Genomic DNA, 25,547 nt, shown 5'->3' on the forward strand with positions numbered 1-25,547 from the left:
GAAGATGAGCTTGTTTTATTCTCATAAGGCATCACTGTACATTAGGTTGCCTCACACATCCAGATCGTCACATAAAGACAAAAAGATAGAAAAATATATGTCATTGTGGAGCTTTGTAAAGACGAGTGTACATTCTTGAAAGTAATTATATGTCGCCGTGTAGCACGGCTTCTACATGAGATAGAAAACCCACTCAGCAGCACCTGCTTTTGGATGGCGTACAGAACTGCAGCTGCAGGTCAGGAAGGCTTCAGTTTTTTTTTTGTTTTTGCTTTTGCAGACAGCTGATGTGCAAACCCTCCAGGGGAGAAACAGTCAGGAAGCCTCTGGTCAGCAGTTTGATGAGGACCAGAGCCGGTCAGTTCATTTGGCGAGGGGGGAGGGGGAGGTTGTAGCTTAGAGCACCACCAGGTGTTTCATTTACAACACATCCTCACTCATGCTGTTAGAGTCAAAAGAGCCCTTTAGTCAACGTTTTACTAATTACTACTTTTCATCACAACAAGGTGGACTTGCATCCTGAGATGAGAGAAGCATGCATCTCTTGAACTTCCACAATACTCAACATGGTGCATGGAATAAAAAAACATCAAAGGAATGTAAGCGACTGCATGTTAACACCTCTAATTGTTTTTACTCACAAACGTTTGGCAACCAACGTTCAGCGCCAAGCTGTTGGACGTAACGTCAAATAAACGGGAAATGTTCAGATCAGTCTGATGGACTCAAGCAGGAACCAATCGGCTGCCTCCTCCTTCCTCACTGCAGCTCTGTGCTCATCTACTTACAAATAAGAGCCCATGATTGGAACACAATTTCAGTTACAGCCCACTTGACTTTTAGACAACAGCGCAATAACAACAGCAGTCATAATTCTTGAGAGGAATCATTATAAGTTCTGTTTTTTTTTTTTTTGTCGGTGATGCAAGTTGTGTAAAGCTCTCAGGAGCAGGATGCATGATGGGAAGGACGTCCCCAGCACGCCGAGACCTGGAGGATGAAACCAGTCGTTTAGAGTAAGGATTCATTAATTCATTCAGTTTGGTTATAAGGGCTTACTTACATTTTCTGCTTAGAAAAAGCTGTAACCATGGTTACGCCTCATTCTCTATGGTCATCACAGGGTTACTGGCACCTGAACACAGACGCAGGTAAAACACATGAGTGCAGATGCAGAAACGTGCAGAAAGGGAAACAAACATGGAGGGATGGAGTGGTTTACCCTTCTTGTCCTTGTTAGTTGTACCTTCACTGTCTGACCAGGAGGGGGCGCTGGATAGCAGCCGACTCTGGCTCTCTCTGAGTGGTTTGGATGGAAACTGGCGGCCCTCTGCTGCACTACAAAACGCAAACCAACAGCACCACGAGCTTTTGAAACAAGAACGTTCCACTCTTTTTGATAAACGATGATAAATACTTTTACCTAAAACAACACTGAGCTTTAAACTTTGCACTCCTCACCTCTTGCTGGCAGAGCTGGAGCTGCTGGGTGATGAGGGCTGTTCAGGGTCCAGATTCACCAGGCAGGTTGGAAACGAACAGCCATCACCTAAACTGTAAAGCCACCAGAAAAAGGAAACAACACAGTAATTCACGTGCTTTTCATTTCTGTTCAGCGCATTGGCCCGGCAGCTTGAGAACTGCTGGTAACCCTAACCCAAAGGCTCCACCGCCTTGTGGTGGTTGAAGGATTTGCAACTTAACAATAACTTTACTCAAAAGACCACAGCATTGTTACAGACGAGGATAGAAATAAAAATAGCATCCTTAAACACGACGTTCACCCATTTCCCAACACATTTGGAGTGGTCTCTAGTATAAATGAATGGTTTCTGAGTTGATCTTTGAGGGGGAAAAGCTCTTGCACACGTGTTTCCATGGACGTAATTTTGGGGGGGGGATGGGGGGGGACATGTCCCCCCCACTTTTTCCAAAGTGAAGCTGACCCCTGCACTTTTTATCATCCAAAACAATATTACGCTATATTAAAGTGACACCGGTTGAGCTCTAGGACCAAGCAGAAAACAACCGTTTGTGCTGAAGCCTGTTTCCCATTAGAACATACTGTAAAGATACCCCCCCCCCGTGTCCCCCCCACTTCTAAAGCAAAAATGACGTCCATGCGTGTTTCAGAAATTAGACGTTAGCCATAGGAATGGAGAGCAGAAGACTGCAGGGTTTTTAAATTGTCTGACAGTTTTTTAAACAGTAGAGACCACACGCTATATGTAAAATAACAGTTTGAGTCCTAAAACGTGTGCTACAGACTACATATTAACTGATTTCACACACAGACAGTCCCCAATCAAGTGGGAAGTCATGGCGGAGGAGGAGCGTGCAGTGTACTTCCACTTTCTGATTGGCTACATGGCACATTCAACAGTCAGTCCCAATTTATTGTTGGAGTTGTCCTTACCAGGGGCGTGTCCAGGGAATAGCCTGGGGTAGCACATGGCACCCTGGAAATCTGACTGGTCACCCCACTGAGCTCCATTTAATTTTAGCCCAATACCACTACTCGCACTTCCACCCACGCGCCCTTCGATTGTGCGTTCCAGTCCGAGTGCGAGTGCGTAGGGTGTCCCAATTCTCAAGTGCTGAAGTTGACCCCGCCCCTTTTGCACCCTTAATCCGCACTTTTTCCAAGTCTGCATCGACTTGGGCAAAGGAGAGAAGTTCAAACGAAAGAAGTTCATTTTAAGACGATTAATATTTGTTCATGCTCTTAATATTTTAGATTGAGATTTAATGTGGACAGCAATCAATGTAAATTTTGTCAATTGTTTGTTTGAAAGTTGTTAATAAAGATTTTTTTAATAGCACAAAAAGCGACCAGCATTCCGGCATGCCGTGGTCAATGATGCAATGGTATCTGTCCCAATTTGCCAATTATTTGCACACTGTGTACCCACATGAAGCTTCACAGAGTATTGGGATTGGGCTGAAGAAGAAGAAGAAGAAGAAGAAGAAGAAGAAGAAGAAGAAGAAGAAGAAGAAGAAGAAGAAGAAGAAGAAGAAGAAGAAGAAGCCGCCTAACTATAGGTGCCACCTCTGCATAAACAAGTGCCCCACCTGGGCAAGCCCATTTTAAGGGGCAATTAAGCAGACCAGACACACCACACACGGCAGGAGTATCTGATGAGATCATTTTTAGAACCATTACAGTTTCCAGGCATGTCCTTAATGTTGTTGGAAGGGGAAAATTGTGTTAAAAATCTGCCAAATTATCCTGTTGTGTGAGTTGGTCTTACAGCTGAGCATGGCTCCCCTACAAATGAAGCTAATTTAGATGCTTATCTGAGATCTTTCTGGCTTAACCCTTTGATGCATGAATTATGAAATATTCAACCATGATTTTTTTAAACAATTTTTTCATTCATCTTTAGGTGTGAATGAAGCAAATTTCATATTTACATAGTTTTTGTAACATTTAATAATTTACAAATAATTTATTACATGTCCACCTCGGTGGACAGCGTGCATTCCGAACATGAAATATGTCGGCTTGACTTACTGAAGTCCAAATGGAGGGGCTCAAATGCAATAAAGTCATCAACAGCTGTGCTTAGTAGCAACAAAAAAATACTATTTTGAGTACCTGTCCACTGTAGCGACCGTTATGCATCAAAGGGATAATCTAATATCTGTGTCGATAAGTGAGAGTTGGAGCATAGGCAAAAGTTGTAAATCAAGAGCCCTCTCCAGGTTAACTAAACACATGTGAACCGAACAACCAAACCCCCACAACCCTTTCAGCAGGAGGAGAGATGTGAGAATAATATGTGCATTGCCCCCTGCTGGCCCCCCATCTTATCGCCACTGCTGGAAGAATCTTTCTGCACACCGGGTTTAGTCAGTTTCTTTTTCACTTACATAAAATATGCTCACCCAACAAAAACAGGCTCTGTCAAAACAGCAGCTGTTGATGAGAAATATCAGATAAAAGTAAGAGCAAAAATGTTGCAGCAAAGTGTTCAAGATGAGCCTTCAAGTCCCAGAAACAACCTATTAGGTAACGTTCATCTACAAAGAGCTCCTGTTAGGCTGAAGCAGACATGAAAGATGCTTTATGTGTGACTTTATTATTCCTTTTATGAGGCGTATGACTTTGTTGGTGTCTAGTTGTTGTGCGTCACAGTGATTCTTAGAGGAATTTTGTTTCTTTCAGCTGTTTCTGTCATGCCACCACTCCAGCCAGGCCCGGTTTCCCCAGCAACCACAACCAGCTCATCATCTACCTGATTCAAACCACCTGTCTCACATTAACTCATCAGCTCCACCTGCAACCACCTCTATATAACATCAGGAGAAACACCAAGCCAGTGCCAGATTTTTGAAAGCATTTTGTTAGTAGATTCTCCAGCATTCTAAAAGCCTGCCTAAACCTCAAGTTCCTGACCTTGCTTCTGATCCTCGACCTTGCCACCTGCCTGCTCCCTGACTGGATTATCTCATAGTTTCTGATCTTCTGGACTCCTGACCTTGGATCTGTTACATGGATTCTGCCTCTGGATTTCCCCTCCTGACCAAGCCTTCTGCTTCTGCCCTTCCTACAGACTGGTAACACTCCCCTGTGTGTTCTCAAATAAAAACTTTAAAGCGTCTTACTGTGTCTGGTGCTTTCACGGGTCCTCCAGCCCTGGTTGTTACAGAAAAGTCTGGCCACCATGGACCCAGCACAGACACAGGAATGGCAGCTTGGTGTGGAACGCTCCATTTCTGGTCTGGAAGACAAAGTAAACGAACTCCTGGATCTGCTCCGAACCGGTGACTCATCTCGTCATGTGACCGACGTCCCGAGGGCTTCCGCATCCCCGGTCCAGTTCCGGGTCTCCCCTGTCCACGAACCTCGACTTGTTCCACCGGAAGTTTTTAAAGGTGAGCCCAAACAATGCCGCCCCTTCCTCACCCAATGCGAGATTCACTTTGAACTACAGCCTTCATCATTTCCAACCGAACGCTCCCGCGTGGCTTATGTGATCTCGTTATTGTCGGACCAAGCCAAGGTTTGGGGCACCGCTGAATGGGCTAAGGACTCTCCCATCTGTTTTAATTACCGTGCTTTCTCAAATGAACTCATTCGGATTTTTAATCCTGTTTTACCAAGCAGGGAGGCTACCCGAGGATTATTGACTTTGGAACAAGGAACCCGGAGGGTTAACGACTATCATCGACTTCCATGCTGTGGCTGCAGGGAGCGACTGGAATGAGGCAGCCCTCATGGACATGTTCTATCAGGGTCTCTCAGACCGGATCAAGGATGAATTGGCAACTCGAGAGTTTCCTACAAGCCTGGAGGACCTAGAGAATCTTGCCACCCGCATCGACCTCCGACTGTTGGAGAGGCGGAGAGACAGGTCCAGGAGACCCATTCCACCTGTCAGTCCCCGCTCTGCGCCCATAGGTCCGGCAACTTCACCTGGACACACAACTGTGAGTAACTACAACACACCACAATCCTCCCATGAGGAACCCATGCAAATCGGGAAGACCAAGCTCACAGAAAAAGAGAGATCTAGACGTTGATTACTCAACCTATGTTTTTATTGTGGGGGCTCAGATCACAGCGTACGTAACTGCACGTTAAAAGGGCATGCTCAATAGAGAAGGGGAGGGCTCTATTGGGTCATTTGGTTCCAAACCCTCCCGTACGACCTTTTGCCTCTGCTACGTTTTTTATGCCAAACAGGAGCACAGCTGTCCTGTGTTTATTGACTCTGGAGCTGACACAAACTTTATGGACATTTCTTTTGCTGAGTCTATTGGCCTGCCCCTGCACCCCATCGCCCGGACTCAAGAAGTGCAGGCTATTGATGGACACATCATTTACCAAGCCACCCATGAAACTGACCCAATCACCATGAGGCTCGGGGGGAACCATGTCAAAACCCTAAGTTTCCTGGCCATCCCCTCTCCTAACATCTCTGTCATCTTGGGGATCGCATGGTTGCGCACTCACAATCCACAGCTGGATTGGCTGAAGGGGGAGATTTTGGAATGGTTTGACCAGTGTATGTCCCAATGTTTGACTAATGCCTCTCCTATGTACACCTGACTCATCAGAAACCTACCCGGACCTCTCAAAAGTCCCTATTGAGTACCATAACCTCAAGGAGGCTTTTAACAAGCATCGTGCTACCAGGTTACCTCCTCATCGCCTCTATGATTGTGCCATTGATTTATTGCCCGGGACTTCACCCCCTAGAGGGCGTCTGTTTTCCCTTTCTCTTACAGAGCAAGAAGCCATGAGGAAATACATCCACGAGTCCCTACAATCAGGAATCATCCGCCCCTCCTCTTCTCCGGCTGGTGCTGGATTTTTCTTCATAGGAAAGAAGGATGGTTCTTTACGACCCTGTATCGACTACAGAGGACTTAACAACATTACGGTAAAGAACCGCTATCCTCTCCCTCTTATCAACTCTGCTTTTGACTCCCTTCGAGGTTCCCAGGTTTTTACCAAGCTTGATTTGCGCAACGCTTGCCATCTGGTGCGCATTCGAGAAGGGGATGAGTGGAAGACCGCTTTTAACACCCCAAATGGACATTATGAATACCTGGTCATGCCCTTTGGCCTCACCAACGCCCCTGCTGTTTTCCAGGCCCTCGTCAATGATGTTTTACGTGATATGGTGGGGAGATTTGTGTATGTTTACCTAGATGATGTCCTTGTGTTCTCTCCCGATCTGGACACTCACAGAAGACACGTCAGAGCAGTCATTCTCAGGTTGCTGCAAAACAACCTCTTTATAAAAGCAGAAAAATGTGAGTTTCACAAGGCATACATGTCCTTCCTCGGATTCGTACTCTCCCCCAATCAGATCTCCATGGACCCCACCAAGGTGACCGCAGTGGTTGACTGGCCCCCTCCGACAGACAGAAAGCAGCTCCAACGCTTCCTGGGGTTTGCTAATTTCTACCGGCGGTTCATCAAAGGTTACAGCAGGATAGCTGCACCTCTCCATGCCCTCACCTCTAACAAGGTCAGTTATGTGTGGACTGATTATGCTAACCAGGCATTTCTCAAACTCAAAGAACTGTTTACAACCGCTCCAGTTCTCCACTCCCCGGATCCTGCACGCCAGTTCATTGTAGAGGTGGATGTCTCAGCTGTTGGTGTAGGCGCCGTTTTGAGCCAGCGCAGCTCTGATAACAAGGTTCACCCATGTGCTTTCTTTTCTAAGGCCCTGTCTCCAGCTGAACGAAACTACAACGTGGGTGACCGGGAACTGTTGGCGGTTAAGCTCGCCCTGGAGGAGTGGAGGCATTGGCTTGAGGGGGCTATCACCCCTTTTCTGGTCTGGACTGACCATAAAAACCTGGAGTATCTACAGACAGCCAAGCGTCTCAACCCCCGTCAAGCCAGGTGGGCCTTGTTTTTTAGCAGTTTCAACTTCCACTTGTCTTACAGACCTGGCACCAAGAATACCAAGCCCGATGCTCTATCCCGGATCATGGAACACCAGGTACCTGAACCCAACGCCTCCACGGACTCCACAGTCCTTCCCAAGGGGGTCCTGCTGGTCGTCTCCCGCCTAGCTCTGGAGAACAAACTCAAGGAGACAGAACATCTCTACCCAGCACCTCCTCAGTGCCCGCCTGGTCGGATCTACGTTCCTGACCACCTACGAACAGAGGTATTGTTGTTCTGTCACAGTTCTCGCCTTTTTTGTCACCCAGGCATTACCAGGACTATAAATGTGGTCAGAAGCAGATTCTGGTGGCCGGCGTTGGCCAAGGACTCCCGGGAGTTTGTCAGGGCCTGCCCCGACTGCGCCACAGCAAAGGCTTCTCGTAGACCCCCTGCCGGTCTTCTACGACCTTTGCCCGTCCCACACCGGCCCTGGTCTCATCTGAGCATGGATTTCGTCACAGGCTTACCTCCATCTAACTCCTTTAGAGTTATCCTCACAGTCGTGGACTGTTTTTCCAAGATGGTCCATCTGGTCCCCCTCAAGAAACTCCCCACCGCATCTGACATGGCCGATATCTTGGCACGTGAGGTCTTCCGCCTCCATGGTCTTCCACAAGACATCGTCTCGGACAGAGGACCCCAGTTCGTGTCCAGGTTCTGGAAAGCTTTGTGCCCGGTTGGGGATTCAGGTGAGCCTCTCCTCTGGGTTTCATCCACAGACCGACGGACAAACGGAGAGACACAACCAAGAAATGGAAACCAAGCTACGCCTCTTGTGCCAGGACGACGCCACAACCTGGTCCCAGAACCTGCCTTGGGTGGAACACGCTATGAACTCTCTACCCACGACTGCGACAGGTGTGTCTCCCTTTTTCACTGTTTTTGGGTATCAACCCCCTGTGTTTTCCATTCAAGAGACCCTGGCCCACGCCCCCTCTGCCTATGCCGCCACCCTCAGATGTCGCCATGCCTGGTGGTCCGCTAGGCGCCGTCTCCTCCAAGCCTCTGCAGTATATGCCCGCTCGGCCAACAGGCAGCGCATTCCGGCTCCCGCGTATAGGGCAGGTCAGAAGGTCTGGCTGTCGACGGCCGATATCCCGCTCAGGGTGGACTGCAGGAAGTTGGCTCCCCCTTTCATTGGTCCCTTCCCCATTTCCAAGGTCATCAACCCTGCTGCTGTTCGCCTCCGCCTTCCCAGGGCCCTTAGGGTCCACCCCTCTTTCCATGTGTCAAAGGTGAAACCTGTGGTGTCCTTGTCTCTCGTGCCCTCCTCCGGGCCCCCTCCTCCCGCCCGGCTCCTTCCTGGTGGTCCGGTCTGGGCTGTGCGGCGGGTTCTCCGTTCCCGGCGCCAGGGCCTTGGGCTTCAATACCTGGTGGACTGGGATGGTTTTGGTCCTGAGGAGCGGTCCTGGGTCCCCGCCCGCCACTTCGTCGACCTCTCTCTCCTCCGGGACTTCCGCCGCTCCCGTCCTGGCCGTCCGGGTGGGCCGTCCGGTGCCGGCCCTTGTGGGGGGATTCTGTCATGCCACCACTCCAGCCAGGCCCGGTTTCCCCAGCAACCACAACCAGCTCATCATCTACCTGATTCAAACCACCTGTCTACATTAACTCATCAGCTCCACCTGCAACCACCTCTATATAACATCAGGAGAAACACCAAGCCAGTGCCAGATTTTTGAAAGCATTTTGTTAGTAGATTCTCCAGCATTCTAAAACCCTGCCTAAACCTCAAGATCCTGACCTTGCTTCTGAACCTCGACCTTGCCACCTGCCTGCTCCCTGACTGGATTATCTCATAGTTTCTGATCTTCTGGACTCCTGACCTTGGATCTGTTACATGGACTCTGCCTCTGGATTTCCCCTCCTGACCAAGCCTTCTGCTTCTGCCCTTCCTACAGACTGGTAACACTCCCCTGTGTGTTCTCAAATAAAAACTTTAAAGCGTATTACTGTGTCTGGTGCTTTCACGGGTCCTCCAGCCCTGGTTGTTACAGTTTCAGTGTCCAGCTGCTTGTAAGGCATTATGTTTTAATGCTAGAGTTGGAGGCTGGCGCTCTAACAGCTTGGGGTTTAAAAGTAAACAGCGCTGCATCCATTCACAGTGATTTTGTAGCTTCTGGGACTTCCTGTCTTTTGATCCACGTCGTTTCAAAGTAAGGAAAGACGTGTCAAGATGAAATTATTTTGTAACATTACAACAAATGTGTATAGAATTTTTTTAAAACTAATCTTTTCTTTAATGAATAAATACGAGCTTCCCCCCCCCCCACACACACACCCCACCTGGCCCTACTGAGGAATAAGTGTTGTAATATAAATATAAATAAATATTTTAAGCATTATCATCATAATAAACTACATCATCTTCAGGTAAAAAGTATGAATTAAAAAAATGTGATTATAGTAACAAATGAGGCAAGGTGGAGAAACAAGGGCCCGGGTGGGGTTTGATCCTCAGACTCCCAAGTGTGAGTCAAGCACACTAACCAGTCAGCCGAAGGGACATCCCCATGGCTATGTGGCCATGGAGTATGATCAATCGGGATACGGTGACAGGATTCTCAACCTGTCACAACTTCCCCCTCCTTCCACAGGCTCCAGCACAGGGTGCCACAAATTTCAAATCCATGGACCTACTTCTAATACTTGGACATCTTGACTAAGATTGGAAAACAGCAACGTGACTCTACTACTGACTCAGTTTGCTTTGTAACATTTAAGTTTTATCTCACAAATAAGCCTGGAGGAGTTCTGCTGTGTGGTGAAGTTGCTAATGCTAATGGTTAGCTTCTACTTATCGAGACTCTAAAACAACAACAGACTTCCCTGTTGCAAATCAAGATGGGTGATGGATGAACCATTTCAATCAGGTGAGTTAGAAACATGAATCATCTGAAACTCACAGAATATTAGCACTCAGCGACTGGAGTTGGTGGTTATTTAGTTGCCATTTCATTTATTTGTTTTAAAGCCCCTTCTGCGACCGACGCGGACGCCTAAGATGCTTAACACAATACAAACAAAAAATAAAACCATTTAAAAAATGTAACAATCACAAAACCATCATAGAAAGATTAAGAGATAGAAGTTAAAATAGACAAGAAGATAAAGCAAAAGGAATAAGAGGCCGAAGCAACAAAACCAAGCTAATAATGCTAATCCTGGAATCCCTTGACATAAAAGCTCAAAAACCTTAAAAACCATCAATGGAGGTACACTACCAAAGGCAACTGGCTCCAAAGTGTAGAAGCCAACACCGAAAACGCACTGTCCCCCATAACTCGCACTTGGAGCGCGGAGCCGTCAACAGCTCCCTGTTGGCCGAGCAAAGGGCCCGCGAAGGGACATCTCTATGCCAGAGCCAATCCTTGATGGGCTCTGTATGTCAGTACGAAGACCTTAAATTTTGCCCTGCATTGCACTTGCAGCCAGTGAAGGGATGCCAACACAGGAGTGATATGGTCCCTGCGTCTAGTCCCTGTCACAAACCTAGCAGCAGTTTGAAGACACTGAGAATGGATCTAATCTACTTAAAAAAAAAAATTGGTTTTTGTGTCAGAAAAACAGAGTTAGCCCGACAACACAAACCAACTAATCTACTGCTGAAAGGCTCAAACAGCAAAAGATTCCACATGTGGTGAAAAAAATCTCATGGACATACCAGTTTTGGTCCAGATGTGTGTAGTTTGTGACCACATGGCAAAAACTACACACTACATACAAACCAATTTCAGACACAACGTTTCCTGGTCAGGCTGGGAAATCTTACAAAAACTCGTGAGATCAAAAGGAACTTCTGAGTGAAGAAACACAGTGGAGGTAGAGTGTCCTTTACCTCATTTTCTGATATACATCACACTGAACAGGTAGCACTCTTGTTTGTCCTCAAAAATTGGACTAATTCAATCCAACGTGTTTGATGTCCCAGATTTATTATTGGAGTGGTCCCAACATGCTTCCAAGAAAACCGCGGCACTCTCAACACACCACAGATGGCAGGAATATCTGGTAAAATTATTTTTACATTACAGTAATCGGGTGTGTCCTCAAGATTGTTGGAAGGGGAGTAGCGGGTAAAGATTTGTTATAATCATCTTACCATGTGGACTGAAAGTTGAAACATGATGTCCGTTTGAATTGACAGATGTTTAAACTCTTGCGGGCTATTGTTGCACATTCTCCTCAAACCATTTCTGGCCTTAAAGTGACAATGTGTACTTTCCCTGGCGAGGGGGCACTACACACCTAAATCATTGCGAGGAAGCAGTATTGTTGTGTTCGAGTAGGGCTTTACCAATGGATGGCCTTTAGGGTCTATAATCCCAGAGAGCGCAATTTGCGAGCGAGTGCTTTGTCAGCGGCAATGAGTGAAGAGTTAAATCTGTAAAACAACGTTTATGAATGACGAAAGTTTTGTAATCATTTGTTACAAGTCAGTAAATGCTTTTTGTCCTCACAGGTTTACGTAGAAAGAAACATGGCGTCTGATAGGGTGTCGCCCAGTGACTTAAGCCCGAATCCAATACTCACACTGTGCCATACGGTCTTCTCTGAAGTGCACTGAGAGGAAGTGCGCAGTAAGGCTTCAAGTGCGTGGTTCACAAGTATGCAAATAATTGTCGAACTGGGACAGCTTTAACAACTTTAACAACTTTCAAACAAACAACCAAATTACTTGAAATAAATTTACATACATTGCTGCTTTGACTAAAACATTTGGAGCTTCAATTATTCGTCCCAAAATGAACTACTTTCATTTGAAAATATGTATTTTCAGAAAAGGCACTTGAGCCTTTTTTCCGGCAGCAATGGATTGCTGGTAAACCCCGCATCGATGCAGACTTGGATGGATCAAATGTGGATCAAGGGTGCAAAAGGGGCATGATCAACTTCCACATTTGAGAATCGGGACACCCTACACACTCACACCTCTGGTCGGGATGGCGCAATTGAAGTGCGGAAGTGCGAGTATTGGGATTGGGCCTTAGACCCCCTCCCATGTCGTTTAGACCTGATTTTTATTGCCTTATGTTACAAAGCCTCATTAATTAATTTTCACCACGTTTTGACGGATATTTTCAGAGATTAGTAGTAAAAACTACACATTGTCACTTTAAAGCTGCCAGATGGACTACTTGGATTACTACCTTCATCAAAAACCTGCTACTCAAAAAAACTTGTGAGATAATGAGTAAAGCTCACAGCATTCATTTGAATAACTTCTGTCTTTTTGATGACTTTGATGGGTTGCCTCACCTGGAGAAAACAGGAACGGGCCAATATTTCACTTCATCACCAAAGACCTGACGAAGGTTCTTGCTAAAGCCAAGACTAAAGCCGTTCTTGTCCGTGCCGTGGCGAAACGCCGGAGCCCGTACAGCCTCTGAAATGACAGAGAGGATGGATCTATCCCTTCTTGTGGCATCAATGGAATAGCTCTGGATGAACGTGTCTTTGTTGTGCAGATCTCACACTGTTCCACCAGGTGTGACTTCTCTTTCTGAACCACATATCAGTGTCTGTTTCTAAGCTGCTTACTGCTCTGAGGCTTGTGTCTTTGCATTACACTGTAACATACTCCTCGGGATAATCCACTCTGCTCAACGCACAGAGACAAAGTGCTCCACTGTGCTCTCATAATGAGAAACCTCGGGCTGATAACAGCCTTCTCTAGCGGTACATCAAACCTCTGCACCGATGAGGATGGCGACTGACGGTGGGAGAAAAGACAAATTTGGAGAAAGATCAACCATCCTTGATGCAGACATTGTACAGTGAGCAGAGTGGAGGCCGCCAGACCAAGCCGGTCTTCAAATGGACAGACAGGGAAGATAATACATACCCAGGGTGGATCTGTTCTTGCACACCAGCCAGCAGTGATAGATGAAAAGTGATGCCAGGCTGACGGAAAACATGGAAGCTGAGAAGAACAGGAACAGGATGTGGAACTTTGCCTGGGTGTCTGGGAGGCCTCTCTGAGAGAAAAACAGCACGTTGACCACTGCAGTTCACTTGCAATCTTCACGCGTCTAAGATCAGGCTCAAATGTCCACATATCATTTAATAATCGGTGCTGAAGGTTCTGGAATGTCTTTAACTCAAAAAGGCCAAAGACTATGACCTTACTGTATTAGCTGGTTGTTTCTCTTTGCTAGCATAAAAAAGGATCTACATGGCAGAATTCATTGGACTGACTCATCTGTCAGCCTTGGCTGAAAGGAAATCAATCAGGATGTTTAGGAACAACCCAGGAACCACCAAGATCTACTATGAACTAGAACCTGATGGAACACCAGTGTCTGTGTATAGAAACCAGTAAAACCAGTTACACACCATCACGGACTGAGGGGACCTACAATAAAAGATGTTCCTGCAGAAATAGAGGCACCTTCAAACTTTAGTGAAGTCCTCACCTGTCCACATTGGCAAGACAAATGTCTTCTGGAGAAAAGTCTTGAGGACAAAGTTAGATATGTTTGTCCACAATGACAATAACTTTGTTAGGTGGTCAAAATGAGACTTCCAAATTTAAAATTACTGTCACAGCTGTCAAGCACAGTGGAGGTAGCATCATGATGTGGTTCTGGTGCAAGAATGGAACAATAAAGAAAATTGTTATCTTCATCTAAAATCCTTGATTTGAACCTAGCTGGAAATTTGTGAAATTTGTTTTAAAGCCGGGAACGTGTCTGAAAACCAACCAGGTGAATAAGGTAAAAGAAAGACCCGGCAAGGATTGTGATTAGAATCTGGGTGCAAAAAAAATTCTATGCATGTTCATTGTGCAACTTTACTTATATTTTAATGCATTTGCATTGGTCTCTAGTAGGAATCAATGCCTAGGAACGTTTTTCCTGGATGGGGGGGGGGGGGGGGGGGGGCTCCAGGGGTGGTGTTCCTGTTTGAGGACGTAGAAGTTGCCGGAGGAGAAAGCGGCAGAAGATGGCAGGATTTGGAGTCTTATTTCCTGAGATTTGGACATCTCACCTGTGATTGGATAACAGGAACACGACTCTACCACCGCTTTATCTCCACAAATAATACAAACCTGGAGGAGTTCTGCCATGTTGTGGAGTTGCTAATGGGTGAGTCCATGAATGTTAAGTGACAGAGTGACGTAGAGGTGTGAGGCCGTTCTGAACTGAGCGTTTTTCTTTCAGAAGCTAATGCAGGAAATAGGGGTAGGAGACTATTTTCACATTTAGCCTACATGTAAAACTAAGAGTGGCTGATCATTAAAAAAAACTAAAGAAAAAAAAAAGATTTATTGGTAAACATGCTCTTAAAAATAGCTGAAATGTGAAGATGTTTAAACCTGCAAGTAAAATTTTGACCCTGAGTGGAAAAGAGAAAACCAATAACAAATCTGCTGTTTATTCATGTTTTTAACAATTCTTAAGGTTTAATGTTGTTAAATCCTTAAAATGAAAATAAATAAATACAAATTCTACAAAATCTTCTAAAGCCCAAGCCATCTCAACTATGACATACATGGGTTTAATGTAAACATTTGAATATAGGCTGAAACAGAAGGGTGAGGGGAATGGGTCAATTACTCGCCTTGCTTTCTAATGATGTGACATGGAAAAGGTTAAGGTACCTTCAGCTTAGCAGGTTAAATATGACCTGAATCATCACAACACATATGGAGATTTTAACCCTGTCAATACTTTACTGGACAGATATTTATGTACATGATCTCTGGTTTTATCATGTATTGCACTTTAGGCAGCCTTAGATGGTGGCATTAAGGCGCTTTATGCATAAATAAATGAAAATGAAATGAAAATATCGACCCTCTAGTGGAGGTTCTGAGTACTACGGGTCATAAGTGCCAATTTTATTGTTGAAGCTAGCCTAAAACATTTTAATGCCTCTTTACAGCGTTCTAACGTAGCACGGATATTGTGCTCCAGACAAGCTGGTTCCCAAAGTCAGAGACTGTCTTGGTCGGCTTGCTTCTCACACCAAACACTGTCAGGAACCTTGGCGTGACCTTTGACCCAGCTCTCACCCTGGATTCTCATGTCAGTTCTCTTGTTCGCTCTTCCTTCTTCCATCTCAGGAACGTTGCTAAGCTGAGTCCCATTCTGTCCCGCTCTGAACTTGAGACAGTTCTCCACACCTTCATCTCCTCACGCTTAGACTACTGTAACTCTCTTTTCACGTGTCTGAGCAGAACCTCCCTGAACCGTCTACAGGTGGTTCAGAACGCCTGTGCTCGGCTTCTGACCAAGTCCTCCAAACACACCCACATCACCCCGCTTCTCCTCCAGCTTCACTGGCTGCCAGTCAACTTCAGGGTTCATTTCAAGATCCTGGTTCTGGTCTATAGGGCCTTACATGGACAAGCACCATCTTACATTGGTGATCTTCTTAGTCCCTACACCCCCAGCAGGTCCCTGAGGTCCAGTGATCAAAGCCTACTGGTTGTGCAGCACCAGGCTAAAGACCAAAGGTGACAGATCATTTGCTGCTGTGGCCCCCAGACTCTGGACCTCTCTCCCCCTGAGCCTGAGATCAGTGGACTCAGTGGTCTCCTTTAAAAAGCAACTGAAGACTCACTTGTTCAAGCTTTTGTATGACCTTCTTCACCTCTCTCTCTTTATTCTGCTCTCCCCACCTATTCCACCTTCCTCATTAGAGCTGAGGAAAATAATCAAATAATCGATGCATCGGGATGCGGACATAAACGATTCTGCATCGTAGAAGAGTACGCCATAATCGATTATAGTGGAATGTAGTTTTGTTTTTTTAACGGCGGCACCAGGGCAGCATCCAAATCTGTCAGAGTGAGCCTCCTCCACTTTTACCTCCGCCTTAATGTGGTACTGCAGGGCTTAGCGCTGGAGTTGTCACCCGAGAGAGAGAGAGAGAGAGAGAGAGAGAGAGAGAGAGAGAGAGAGAGAGAGAGAGAGAGAGAGAGAGAGAGACGGTCTGCTCACACAAGAGAGACGATCGGAGGACGCTCTCCCAAACGATGCTCCAAACACGCTTTATTATTTTCATAATTTAATTATTATTTCTCCTGGAAGCGCTCAGTCAGACTGCTTGTTGTAATGTCGGGAGATCCGGTCTTGGGGAGGGGGCGGGGTCAATGACGGCAGCTGCAGCGTAATCGTCTGTCTCTTTTATTTAGGGACACGGAGAAGTTAAAAGGAGAGAGAAATAGAAGTTCTTGTTCCACTTTATTCTTTTGTTTCGTTTCTCTGTATGTCTTGCACATGTGGTAGAAATGACAATAAATGACTTTGATAAACTGATGTTAAATTCAGCTTAAAGAGAAACTTGGAGGAAGCTTTGGTCAATTTGAGTTAAAAGGAGACTTGTCTCCTATCTGCTCCTCCAGAGACAACACGGACATGAGGGTCACATGGTGAAGGAGACACAGGACAGGTTAGTGGAAAGGTTAGTGGTTAGCTGGTTAGTGAAGGAGATCCATCAGCTGGGTAATTTAATCCTAATCCAGCCCACAGCCTTCTGCTGGTGTTATCAGGAAGAATAAAACACATCTTAAATATTATTGGAAGTGTAGAATTTGTGTGTGTTTTATTATTTTCTGCATCAAACAGAACTTGATTCATTCTCCAACATTTCAGAAACGAACCGCTGGATTCAAATGAAACTAAGTCAAACATTTCATTTGGTGTTATTTCTGACACCCTTCAACTGCGGCATAAATATTTGACTCTAGAGCTGCTCAGAGACATTAAACACTCATATATGAACCCATTATGTATTTTATTATTACATTATGTGTCCTGTAGGTTTTCAGTACTTTTTTAGATTTTGTGACTTTTAGCAAAGCGTGTTTTTCTCAGCCTGAGGCGTGGTGTTGAACGAGGAAACAGATGTTTTACTTTGTTAAATCTTCTTAAATGTTTAAAATGTTTTGTCCTAACCTGTTGTGGATGGAGAGCTTTTGAGGGATGGCAGGTTGTGTCAATTACGTTTTAGATTTAAAAAAAAGCAATTATCTGACATCTTCTATTTATCGATGAAAACTAATCAATATGAAATAATCGTGATGCATCGTGATGCATCGGGATATTGAATCGAATTGAATCGTTGACCCAATAATCGTAATCGAATCGAATCGGGAGACAAGTGAAGATTCACACCTCTAATCCTCATGACCAGAGTGAATGACAGATTCCGGTCCGCGTCCGTTCCGCACTGGGTGTGATGAAGCTGAAGTCTGTTAATCACAGCCTGATTAATGCCAGGTGTGAAGAAACAACTAAAACATGGAGGATGGTGGCCCTCAAGGGGCCAGAATTCCCCACCTCTGGTTTAGACAGTACAGGAAGTTATTTCAAAACTTTTACTTGAGGGTAACCAAACTTTTACATGCCACAATAAAGCAGTTTCTACTTAGGCGACACCAACTGGCTGCTTGTTTCATACCAGGTATTCTTTCAGACGGAAATGTGCTCTGCCTCCAGCCTTGGGGAGAAGATCAGAAACCACCAAAGATTGTTAGGGTTGTTAGGATGTTTGTTATTCCAGAAGGACAACAACAAGACTTACTGTCCAAAACTTTATGAAGTACTGCAGGTCTGTTGCTGTTATAAAAAGGCAGTAGAGCAGGGAGTACGCCAGGAACAGCATGAAGAACTTGTAATTGGAGAATCCCACACAGTTGTTCACCCTGAAAAACAAACAGACTCATGTTGGTGATGAGAACTGTTGGTCATGTGCTCGGGCCGGAAGCCCCAAACGCCGACCTGAGTAACATCCCTCCATGTCTCCACAAAATGATCACAAATTCAAATATTTTCTTTTGTTTGTGGTGACAAAAATATTTTGAGTTGAATGGATAACGAATTCTAATTTAATCTGACTCAAGGTTGATGAGTAGAATTTATTAATAAATTTAATTTCTAAAGACGTAGAATATTTTGTTGTGCAGCTCAAAATTTTTGAGGCAATTGATCGCCTCAAAAGTTTTGAGTTGTGGGAACTTTTTTGGCTTACAGTGTGGTAACTAAAATATTTTGAGTTGATTGGATGAGAAATTTTAATTTAATAAACTTCAAATGTATGAGTAAAATTTATTAAGAAATTTAATTTACGAAACTTAAAATTTTCTGTATCAAAACTCAAAAAAATTGAGGCAATTGATTGCCTCAAAATTTTTGAGTTCTGGGAACTCATTTGGGTTTACAGTGGTCAGCTTTCTGTTATTTACAGGCTTTATGTATCAGGACAGAATAATATTAATGATCTGAGCTCTTGGGCTTTCACGAGGCCTGACCCTGGGGCGAACTTGCTGCTGTGTTCACTTCTTTGAAGGCTGTCAGCTGTTTACGTATCTCAAAAGCATAAAGTCCAAATAGTTTGGGAATGACCTTTAACCCTTCTCAGACAAGTTTTTAGAAGCAACTTCTTCTCTGAAACCACTGCTGATGTCCGGTGAAATCCCAAAACTCCTGCTTTTATGGAGGAAATCTGGTAAAGACCCAGTCAGACTAATCATCTCCTGAAGGGTGGGCTTTCTTTTCTCCATAACCGTAAATGAAAAAAAGCTAGCAGACAAACTGATGTTTAACAAAGATTGAGTGACTGAACTCAGATTTATTCCCTCTCCCTCTGTTCCAGTAATCTATCCTCCAGCGGGAACGTGGAGGCCCCGCGTGTGTTTGTGTGTGTGTTTATTAACGGAGCATCACTACGTACACGTACCAGGGGCAGTGGTGATCCATCTTCAGGATGCATCTGCAACGCAGCATGATCACACATCAGTGTGATTAAATTTTACTCCCTCTGTCAGCATGCTTTGTATGGTGGGGTCTGTTGTGTGTAGGTGCGGGGGCAGAGGGCCGTACTTATCGCACACTGAACAATGGTGACATCGATCAGGCTTCAGCAGCTGGCACCGCTCACAGAAACGAATGGCTGTGGAGACAGGGCCAATTCAATCACACATCATCAGCAGTAGCAGCAGAGGCCTCTCTTAACGGGTGCGCGGAGAGGTGCCCCGCCTCCTCCTCTACATCAGCAGCAGCACTGACCTCCAGAGTTGGTGCGGGTGTAGATGGGCAGGTCCGTGGCTATTCTCCTCAGGATTTCCTGCTGAGATTCTCCTCGATCTTCACGCTCCAGCAGCTCCTTGTCAGAGTGTGACAGCTGAAACTGGCAACGGCAAACAGCAGTCAGGATCTATCAGGGTGTGACGTGAAGAACAGATTTAAAATAGTTATTGCAGTTGTTCTGCCAGAGAAGCTAAATGCTGTTTCTACGGATTACCAGGCAGAGAGGGGTTCCCTTCGTTTGTCTTCATGCTCTGGCAGGAAGCAGCACAGAGCAGCGATACGACATTCAGCTGCAGAGCGGCTTTCTGACTGAACACTGGAAACAAACAACTGGAACTCCTACAGACAGCACGACGTTTATTACAGCCGCACAAACCTCCGGTGATGCATCGACTGCATCTCATAAAGGAACTCCGTCGTGATGGCTGAGCTTCGCGTGTGTGTGTGTGTGTGTGTGTGTGTGTGTTCGCTACTGCTGCAGGCACTTCCACCAGGAAGCTGGAACCCGTGCACCGACCTCCCGTCGCGCTCCATCACCCACGATGCATCCCGCTCAGACACACTCACCTCCTTTAGCGGGTTCATGGGTGGGGTGAAGATGGTTTTCCAGTACGCCCACACAAACATGACGAAGATGACATGGTACGCCAGCAAGTACACGACTGCAAACAACAGGAGCAACAGTCACTTTGCGTTGGATCGTTTAATATCAATCATGTCTCCGTTTTTTATCATCCCTAAAAACTCAGTTATCTTCTCATTATGGGAACATTCAGTGTTTATCAAAAACACATGGTGGTAGTTATCTGATCTGAGTGGTAGAAGACTGGAAATGTTCTTCAGTGAGACAAAACCATTTTCCTCGTGGGTCTGTGGTGCTTTTATCCATCTGTGTCTATCTAAATGTGCTAACGTATCCATAACTAGAAACCCACGCACAACACAAATGCTCCTTTATTGCTCTCACAGATGGATTGCCTTCCGCATTATTTATGTGTAACCCATCCAGTAGTTGTGCAGATATTTCAGTCTGAAGGGAATCAGCATCCCTGGAAGCAGCTAGAAAAGGCTTCCCATCACCTCCTTTCTAAAACCCATCATAAAGCTGCTTTAATGCCAACATCACACTTTCAGAGGTGATTACAGGGTTGTGGAGGCGGGCCGGCCTCCTGCGGCTCAAAACCTCTTCTCAACATCAAACAGGAAGAGGGCGGCTGTAAGTCTCTTACCTTTCTCTCCTGTGTCCTCTATGGATTCTGAAAAAAAGACCAAATGCAAAAGACCCGGTTAGGTTCAATAGGAGGATAAATCACATGATTGTGTTTTTGCTTCTGCATCTTCAGCTTGATAAGGAAACACTGGTGGTGCGTTTGTGTCTGATTTCAGAACAGGAAAGTTCAATAACTGCTGACTCTGGTTTAAAAGCTCACAGGTCTCTTAAAGGTAATCACTCCTGTGGCCCAAATAAAATAAAACCTCCTTCTGTGTGTGTGTGTGTGTGTGTGTGTGTGTGTGTGTGTGTGTGTGTGTGTGTGTGTGTGTGTGTGTGTGTGTGTGTGTGTGTGTGTGTGTGTGTGTGTGTGTGTGTGTGTGTGTGTGTGTGTGTGTGTGTGTGTGACTTCCCAGTAACTCACCAACGCCAATCTCTGCCCGATTTTAAACAACTGAGGGGAAGTGGGTCGACCACAGGTTGCTCAAGCTGAATTATGTAAGCTAGACAATGGGATTAACGGAGTTGAGGAGCATCAGCTGATGGCTCATTCACACAAGCGAGTCCGTTGTTTGAGAGCAGAGCGAGCGCTGGCGGCTCAAGCAGCTGCTGTCCTGCTGTTTCTCGTCTGCTCACCCCGTGTGACCTGAATGCATCTCATGACGAAGCAGCACAATTGTAAACAAAATGAAAAACTTCTGATGCTGCAGGGAAACAGCTGCAAGTGCCACTCATGTTAAAGGATTACATTAAAAGCACACAACTATGTTTTACTTAAAATAACGATTCCCTTCTGAATCACCTCAACAGCAAAACCCTGGAGGTCATCGGCGCCATAGCTCCAGAAATGCTAACAAAAAGCTCCATGGAGGTTCACTAAATGAGTCAGAAACATGGACGTAATTTTGGGGGGGGTCAGGGGGGACATGTCCCCCCCACTTTTTCCAAAGTCAAGTTTTGACCCCTGCACTTTTTACCATCCAAAAACAATATTACGCTATATTAAATTGACACTGGTTGAGCTCTAGGACCAAGCGGAAAACAACCGTTTGTGTTGAAGCCTGTTTCCCATTAGAGCATACTGTAAAGATCCCCCCCCCCCCCCCCCCCCACACACACACACACACCCGTGTCCCCCCCACTTCTAAAGTGAAAATTACATCCATGGTCAGAAAGAAAAGAGCGAATGAGCGTAAACGGAGGAAACGTAACCTTCCTGATCACTATCAGCCCAGACAGCAGCTGCGTACTTACAACTCTGAAGTAAACAAGGCGAGACACGACTTTTTCTCTAAAGTGATCAACATCAACATTAACAACTATAACTAATCATCCAACATAGTTGGCTCCTGATTTCATGTCCCAATCTACGTGTCTGCATCCTTTCTCATTGTGAAAATCTTAAACATCAGATTAGCCACTCACAACCAGCCGCTGCTACAGCCACACAACAACTAGAACGCCACTTTTCCATGTGACTAGTGCAAAACCACTAGAGGACATCGTTAAGAGCTTCAACTCATCTAGCTGTTGTTTGATATGCTACCAACTAACTTAAATGTCTTTAATTACATGAAAGCTGATAAACTGAAGATTGTTAACTGCTCCTTAATGTCAGCTATTTTTCCTAATTCACTGAAAACTGCTGCTGTTAAACCTCTACGGAAGAAAAGTAAACTAGATCCCTTAGTGACGAATAATTACAGACCAGCCTCTAATCTGCCCTTCGTTGGAAAAATGATTGCAGTTTTGACCCAGTTGAGAAACTTGGAGACAAACAACCTCCTAGATGGTTTTCAGTCAGGCTTTAGACAACACCACAGCAATGAGACTGCACTGAATAAAGTATTAAATCACATCCATATTAATACAGATTCAGGCAAATCATCTGTTTTAGTGATGCTCGATCTCAGTGCAGCTTTTGATTCTGTGAACCACGATATCCAATTATGACACACTAATGAACTGGGTGGGACTTTCAGGCACAGTCCATAGTTGTTCCAGTCATAGCTCTCAGGCAGATGTTATGTTGTTGTTTCCATTGGTGAACACAGATCCAAGCAGATCACCCTGACATGCGGTGTCCCCCAAAGCTCGATACTTGGACCACTGCTTTTCCATCTCTTCATACTCCCACTGGGCCAGGTCATAAACAATAACATCACCTACTGAATCTGGTCCCCTAGACCCCCTCTGTCAGTGCCTAGAGCAGGTTAATGACTGGATGCACTCAAGTTTCTTTCAGTTAAACAAAGACAAGACTGAAGTTATTGTCTTTGGACATAAGAAGAATTGGATGGAAGATATTTCTCAACTTGGCTCCAAATGAATAAAAAAAAAGAATCAGGTTAGAAATCTTGGTGTTACCATTGATTTAGACCTGAGCTTCACTGGTCACATTAAAGCTATAACTAGATCAGCGTTTTGTCGTCTCCATCAGTTAGCAAGACTCTCAGAGGTCTCATGTCAAAACAAGACCTAAAGAAACTCATTCATGCATCCATCTCCAGCAGGCTGGACTACTGCAAAGGTCTTCTAACTGGTGTTCCCAAAAAAGCTGTAAAACAACTGCAGCTTATTCAGAATGCTGCTGCTAGAGTCTTAACAAGAACCAGATTAACAGAGCACATCACCCCGTTCTTAAATTTCAATGGTTACCAGTAAACTACAGAATCGACTTCAAAGTGCTTCCACTAGTCTAGAAATCTCTCGATGGCATGGGGCCAGAATACATGTTGGATTAACTTCATGTTTGAAGCGTGCTTTACAAATAGAGCTGCCGTGCCTTGCCTAATGAAGTAACTATACTTAGAATCATTCTTATTTAAAGTTACATTTCAGTTTTCAAAATCACATCTAAATGCACAAATCTAATAAACTAAACACATTTACTTACATCTGTGTTTAAATTGGGATAAAATATTGTCTTTTCTAACAAATTTTTGGATTAAAATCTAAATTTTATGCGCTAGAGTTTTCTGAATATATCCGAACATTTAGTTATTTGCAAATATTATGAAGTCAAATCTAATAAGTAAATCCAAAAGTTTAAATCTAAATAAAATGTGGTGATAGTAGACTAAATATTTGAATACTTATCTAAACCAACCTTTTATGCTCTACACAAAAACGTAATCAAAAATAATATTTAAAGTGAAACTAATATTTAGAATAAAATCTAAATAAGCTCAAATCTAAACATATGAAGGCAAGTCCAATCATTGAAATCTAAAAATAAATGTGGCAGGTTTAAAATAAATATTTAGAATCTAATATAAATATACAAAGTAAATATCAAACTATTTAGCAACTTGTTTGTTAAAAATAATTAGATATTTAAAGTTAAATATGAATGTTGAAATTTAGATACACATGTTTTTCTAAAACATATTTCATAATGTAGCATTGCATGTTTTTATGATTAGACTCAACATTTAAAGTTAAATAAAAAATGTATTAAATCTAAATGTTAAAAAACATGTGCTGGTTTCAAAAAGGATATATTTTTTAGATTATTGTTTTATTTCTGTCTCATTCTGAATATAGATTTGGAATTGTCATTTCCTGAATAAACAAGGTTCATTGTCACAAGGAGCTAAATATAACAGTTAAAATATTAAATATGCGTCTTTTCATCATTATGTATTATTTGACAATTGGCACCCTATAGACAGGATGCATGGCTGCAGCCGCTGTGATGCAACACATTGCACAAGAGGGTGATTTCAGTTGAAGCTGTTCTGCACATGTATAGAAGATTGTGTTTGATCTCATGTGACAGTCCTAGTTTCTTACCCCCTTTTTGAAGAATATATATATATATATATATATATATATATATATATATATATATATATATATATATATATATTCGGAAAGAGGAGAGTTTTCTTTCCTAGTCATCTGCCCTGCTGCCAAATGGAGCATGTGAGACATCCTAGAAGCCATTACTATCCAGGTCAAGCCTGTATTCACTGTTCACTCTCAGTCTGTGACAGCGTCCATGTGCATCAGGCAGGTCTGAGCAGAAGAGCCATTAGAATCCAGCTTTCTGCAGCACATATGCTGATTGTGTTGCTGCAAGTGGACATAAACGAATCCGGGTGAGCACATGAAGCATAAGACTTTAAGCCAGTGTGTGTGTGTGTGTGTGTGTGTGTGTGTGTGCTCTTATTGTGATGCAGTATTCATGAGGTTATCTTTAAAGCTTCTTCTTATTTAAGTGGAAACAAACAAACTGACACGTGACCGTCCACAACAAGCTTCTGCACCCCTACCCCCATCAAAGAGAAGGGAGGTCTGGTTCACAAAGAGGAATTAAACACACTGATCCAGAACGCATCAGACAAAAATTAAAGAATGCCCCCACACTCTTCACCCTCATAGTAAACGCACGCGCACACACACACACCTGCTCCTTACCTATGCAAAGCTGCAAGACATAGGCGTAATATGACCACGCCACAATCAGGGCGATGAACAGAACCGGGATCCAGTAAAGAACTCTCTGGCAGCCCCGCTTGATGCTCCGCGGGCCAGACGGTGCCATAGTCTAAAGGAATCGGATAATTTCTCCGTGCGCAGCGTACAGCTCTCCCTCAGCGCGCGCGCGCGCCTGTAGAAGACTGTCACTGCATCGTAGCACCGACCAGCCTCATCGGAAGCTCAGACGCAACATCCTTCCAACCTCCCTCCTCCTGTAAGCCGCTTCTTCAGCGCTGCGGCACCGCTCTCCTCCTCTCTGATCGTCCTGCTTCAGACAGCAGACAGACACGCGCGCGCGCACGCACACGGAAGGACGGAGAGCCCGCGGCGCCTTCGCTACAGCCTACCGACACGTTGCCATGACGTCCGCGGGATGCTGCAAGCCTGGCACATTTTCTTTCTG

General features: G+C 44.6%; 1 protein-coding gene across 2 annotated transcripts; it reads right to left on the bottom strand.

The window, feature by feature from the left end:
* zdhhc2 (zinc finger DHHC-type palmitoyltransferase 2) lies at nucleotides 1-25,547 on the bottom strand. Of its 2 annotated transcripts, XM_015946153.3 has the most exons (14): nucleotides 25,082-25,547; nucleotides 20,679-20,705; nucleotides 20,017-20,111; nucleotides 19,429-19,549; nucleotides 19,243-19,312; nucleotides 19,100-19,132; nucleotides 17,945-18,065; nucleotides 17,822-17,860; nucleotides 13,257-13,389; nucleotides 12,671-12,797; nucleotides 1,462-1,554; nucleotides 1,223-1,338; nucleotides 1,064-1,135; nucleotides 1-990 (listed from the first exon to the last, which is right to left on the bottom strand). In XM_015946153.3, exons 1-13 carry the CDS (start codon nucleotides 25,206-25,208, stop codon nucleotides 1,095-1,097), a joined length of 1,143 nt encoding a protein of 380 aa, XP_015801639.1. In that variant the 5' UTR covers nucleotides 25,209-25,547; the 3' UTR covers nucleotides 1-990; nucleotides 1,064-1,094. The 2 variants fall into 2 exon arrangements, with proteins under 2 accessions (XP_015801639.1, XP_015801707.1); XM_015946221.3 differs by lacking the exon at nucleotides 17,822-17,860 and having other exon boundaries at nucleotides 25,082-25,544.

The sequence above is a fragment of the Nothobranchius furzeri genome, chromosome 1 (genome assembly GCF_043380555.1).
Source record: "Nothobranchius furzeri strain GRZ-AD chromosome 1, NfurGRZ-RIMD1, whole genome shotgun sequence".
Taxonomy (NCBI): domain Eukaryota; kingdom Metazoa; phylum Chordata; class Actinopteri; order Cyprinodontiformes; family Nothobranchiidae; genus Nothobranchius; species Nothobranchius furzeri.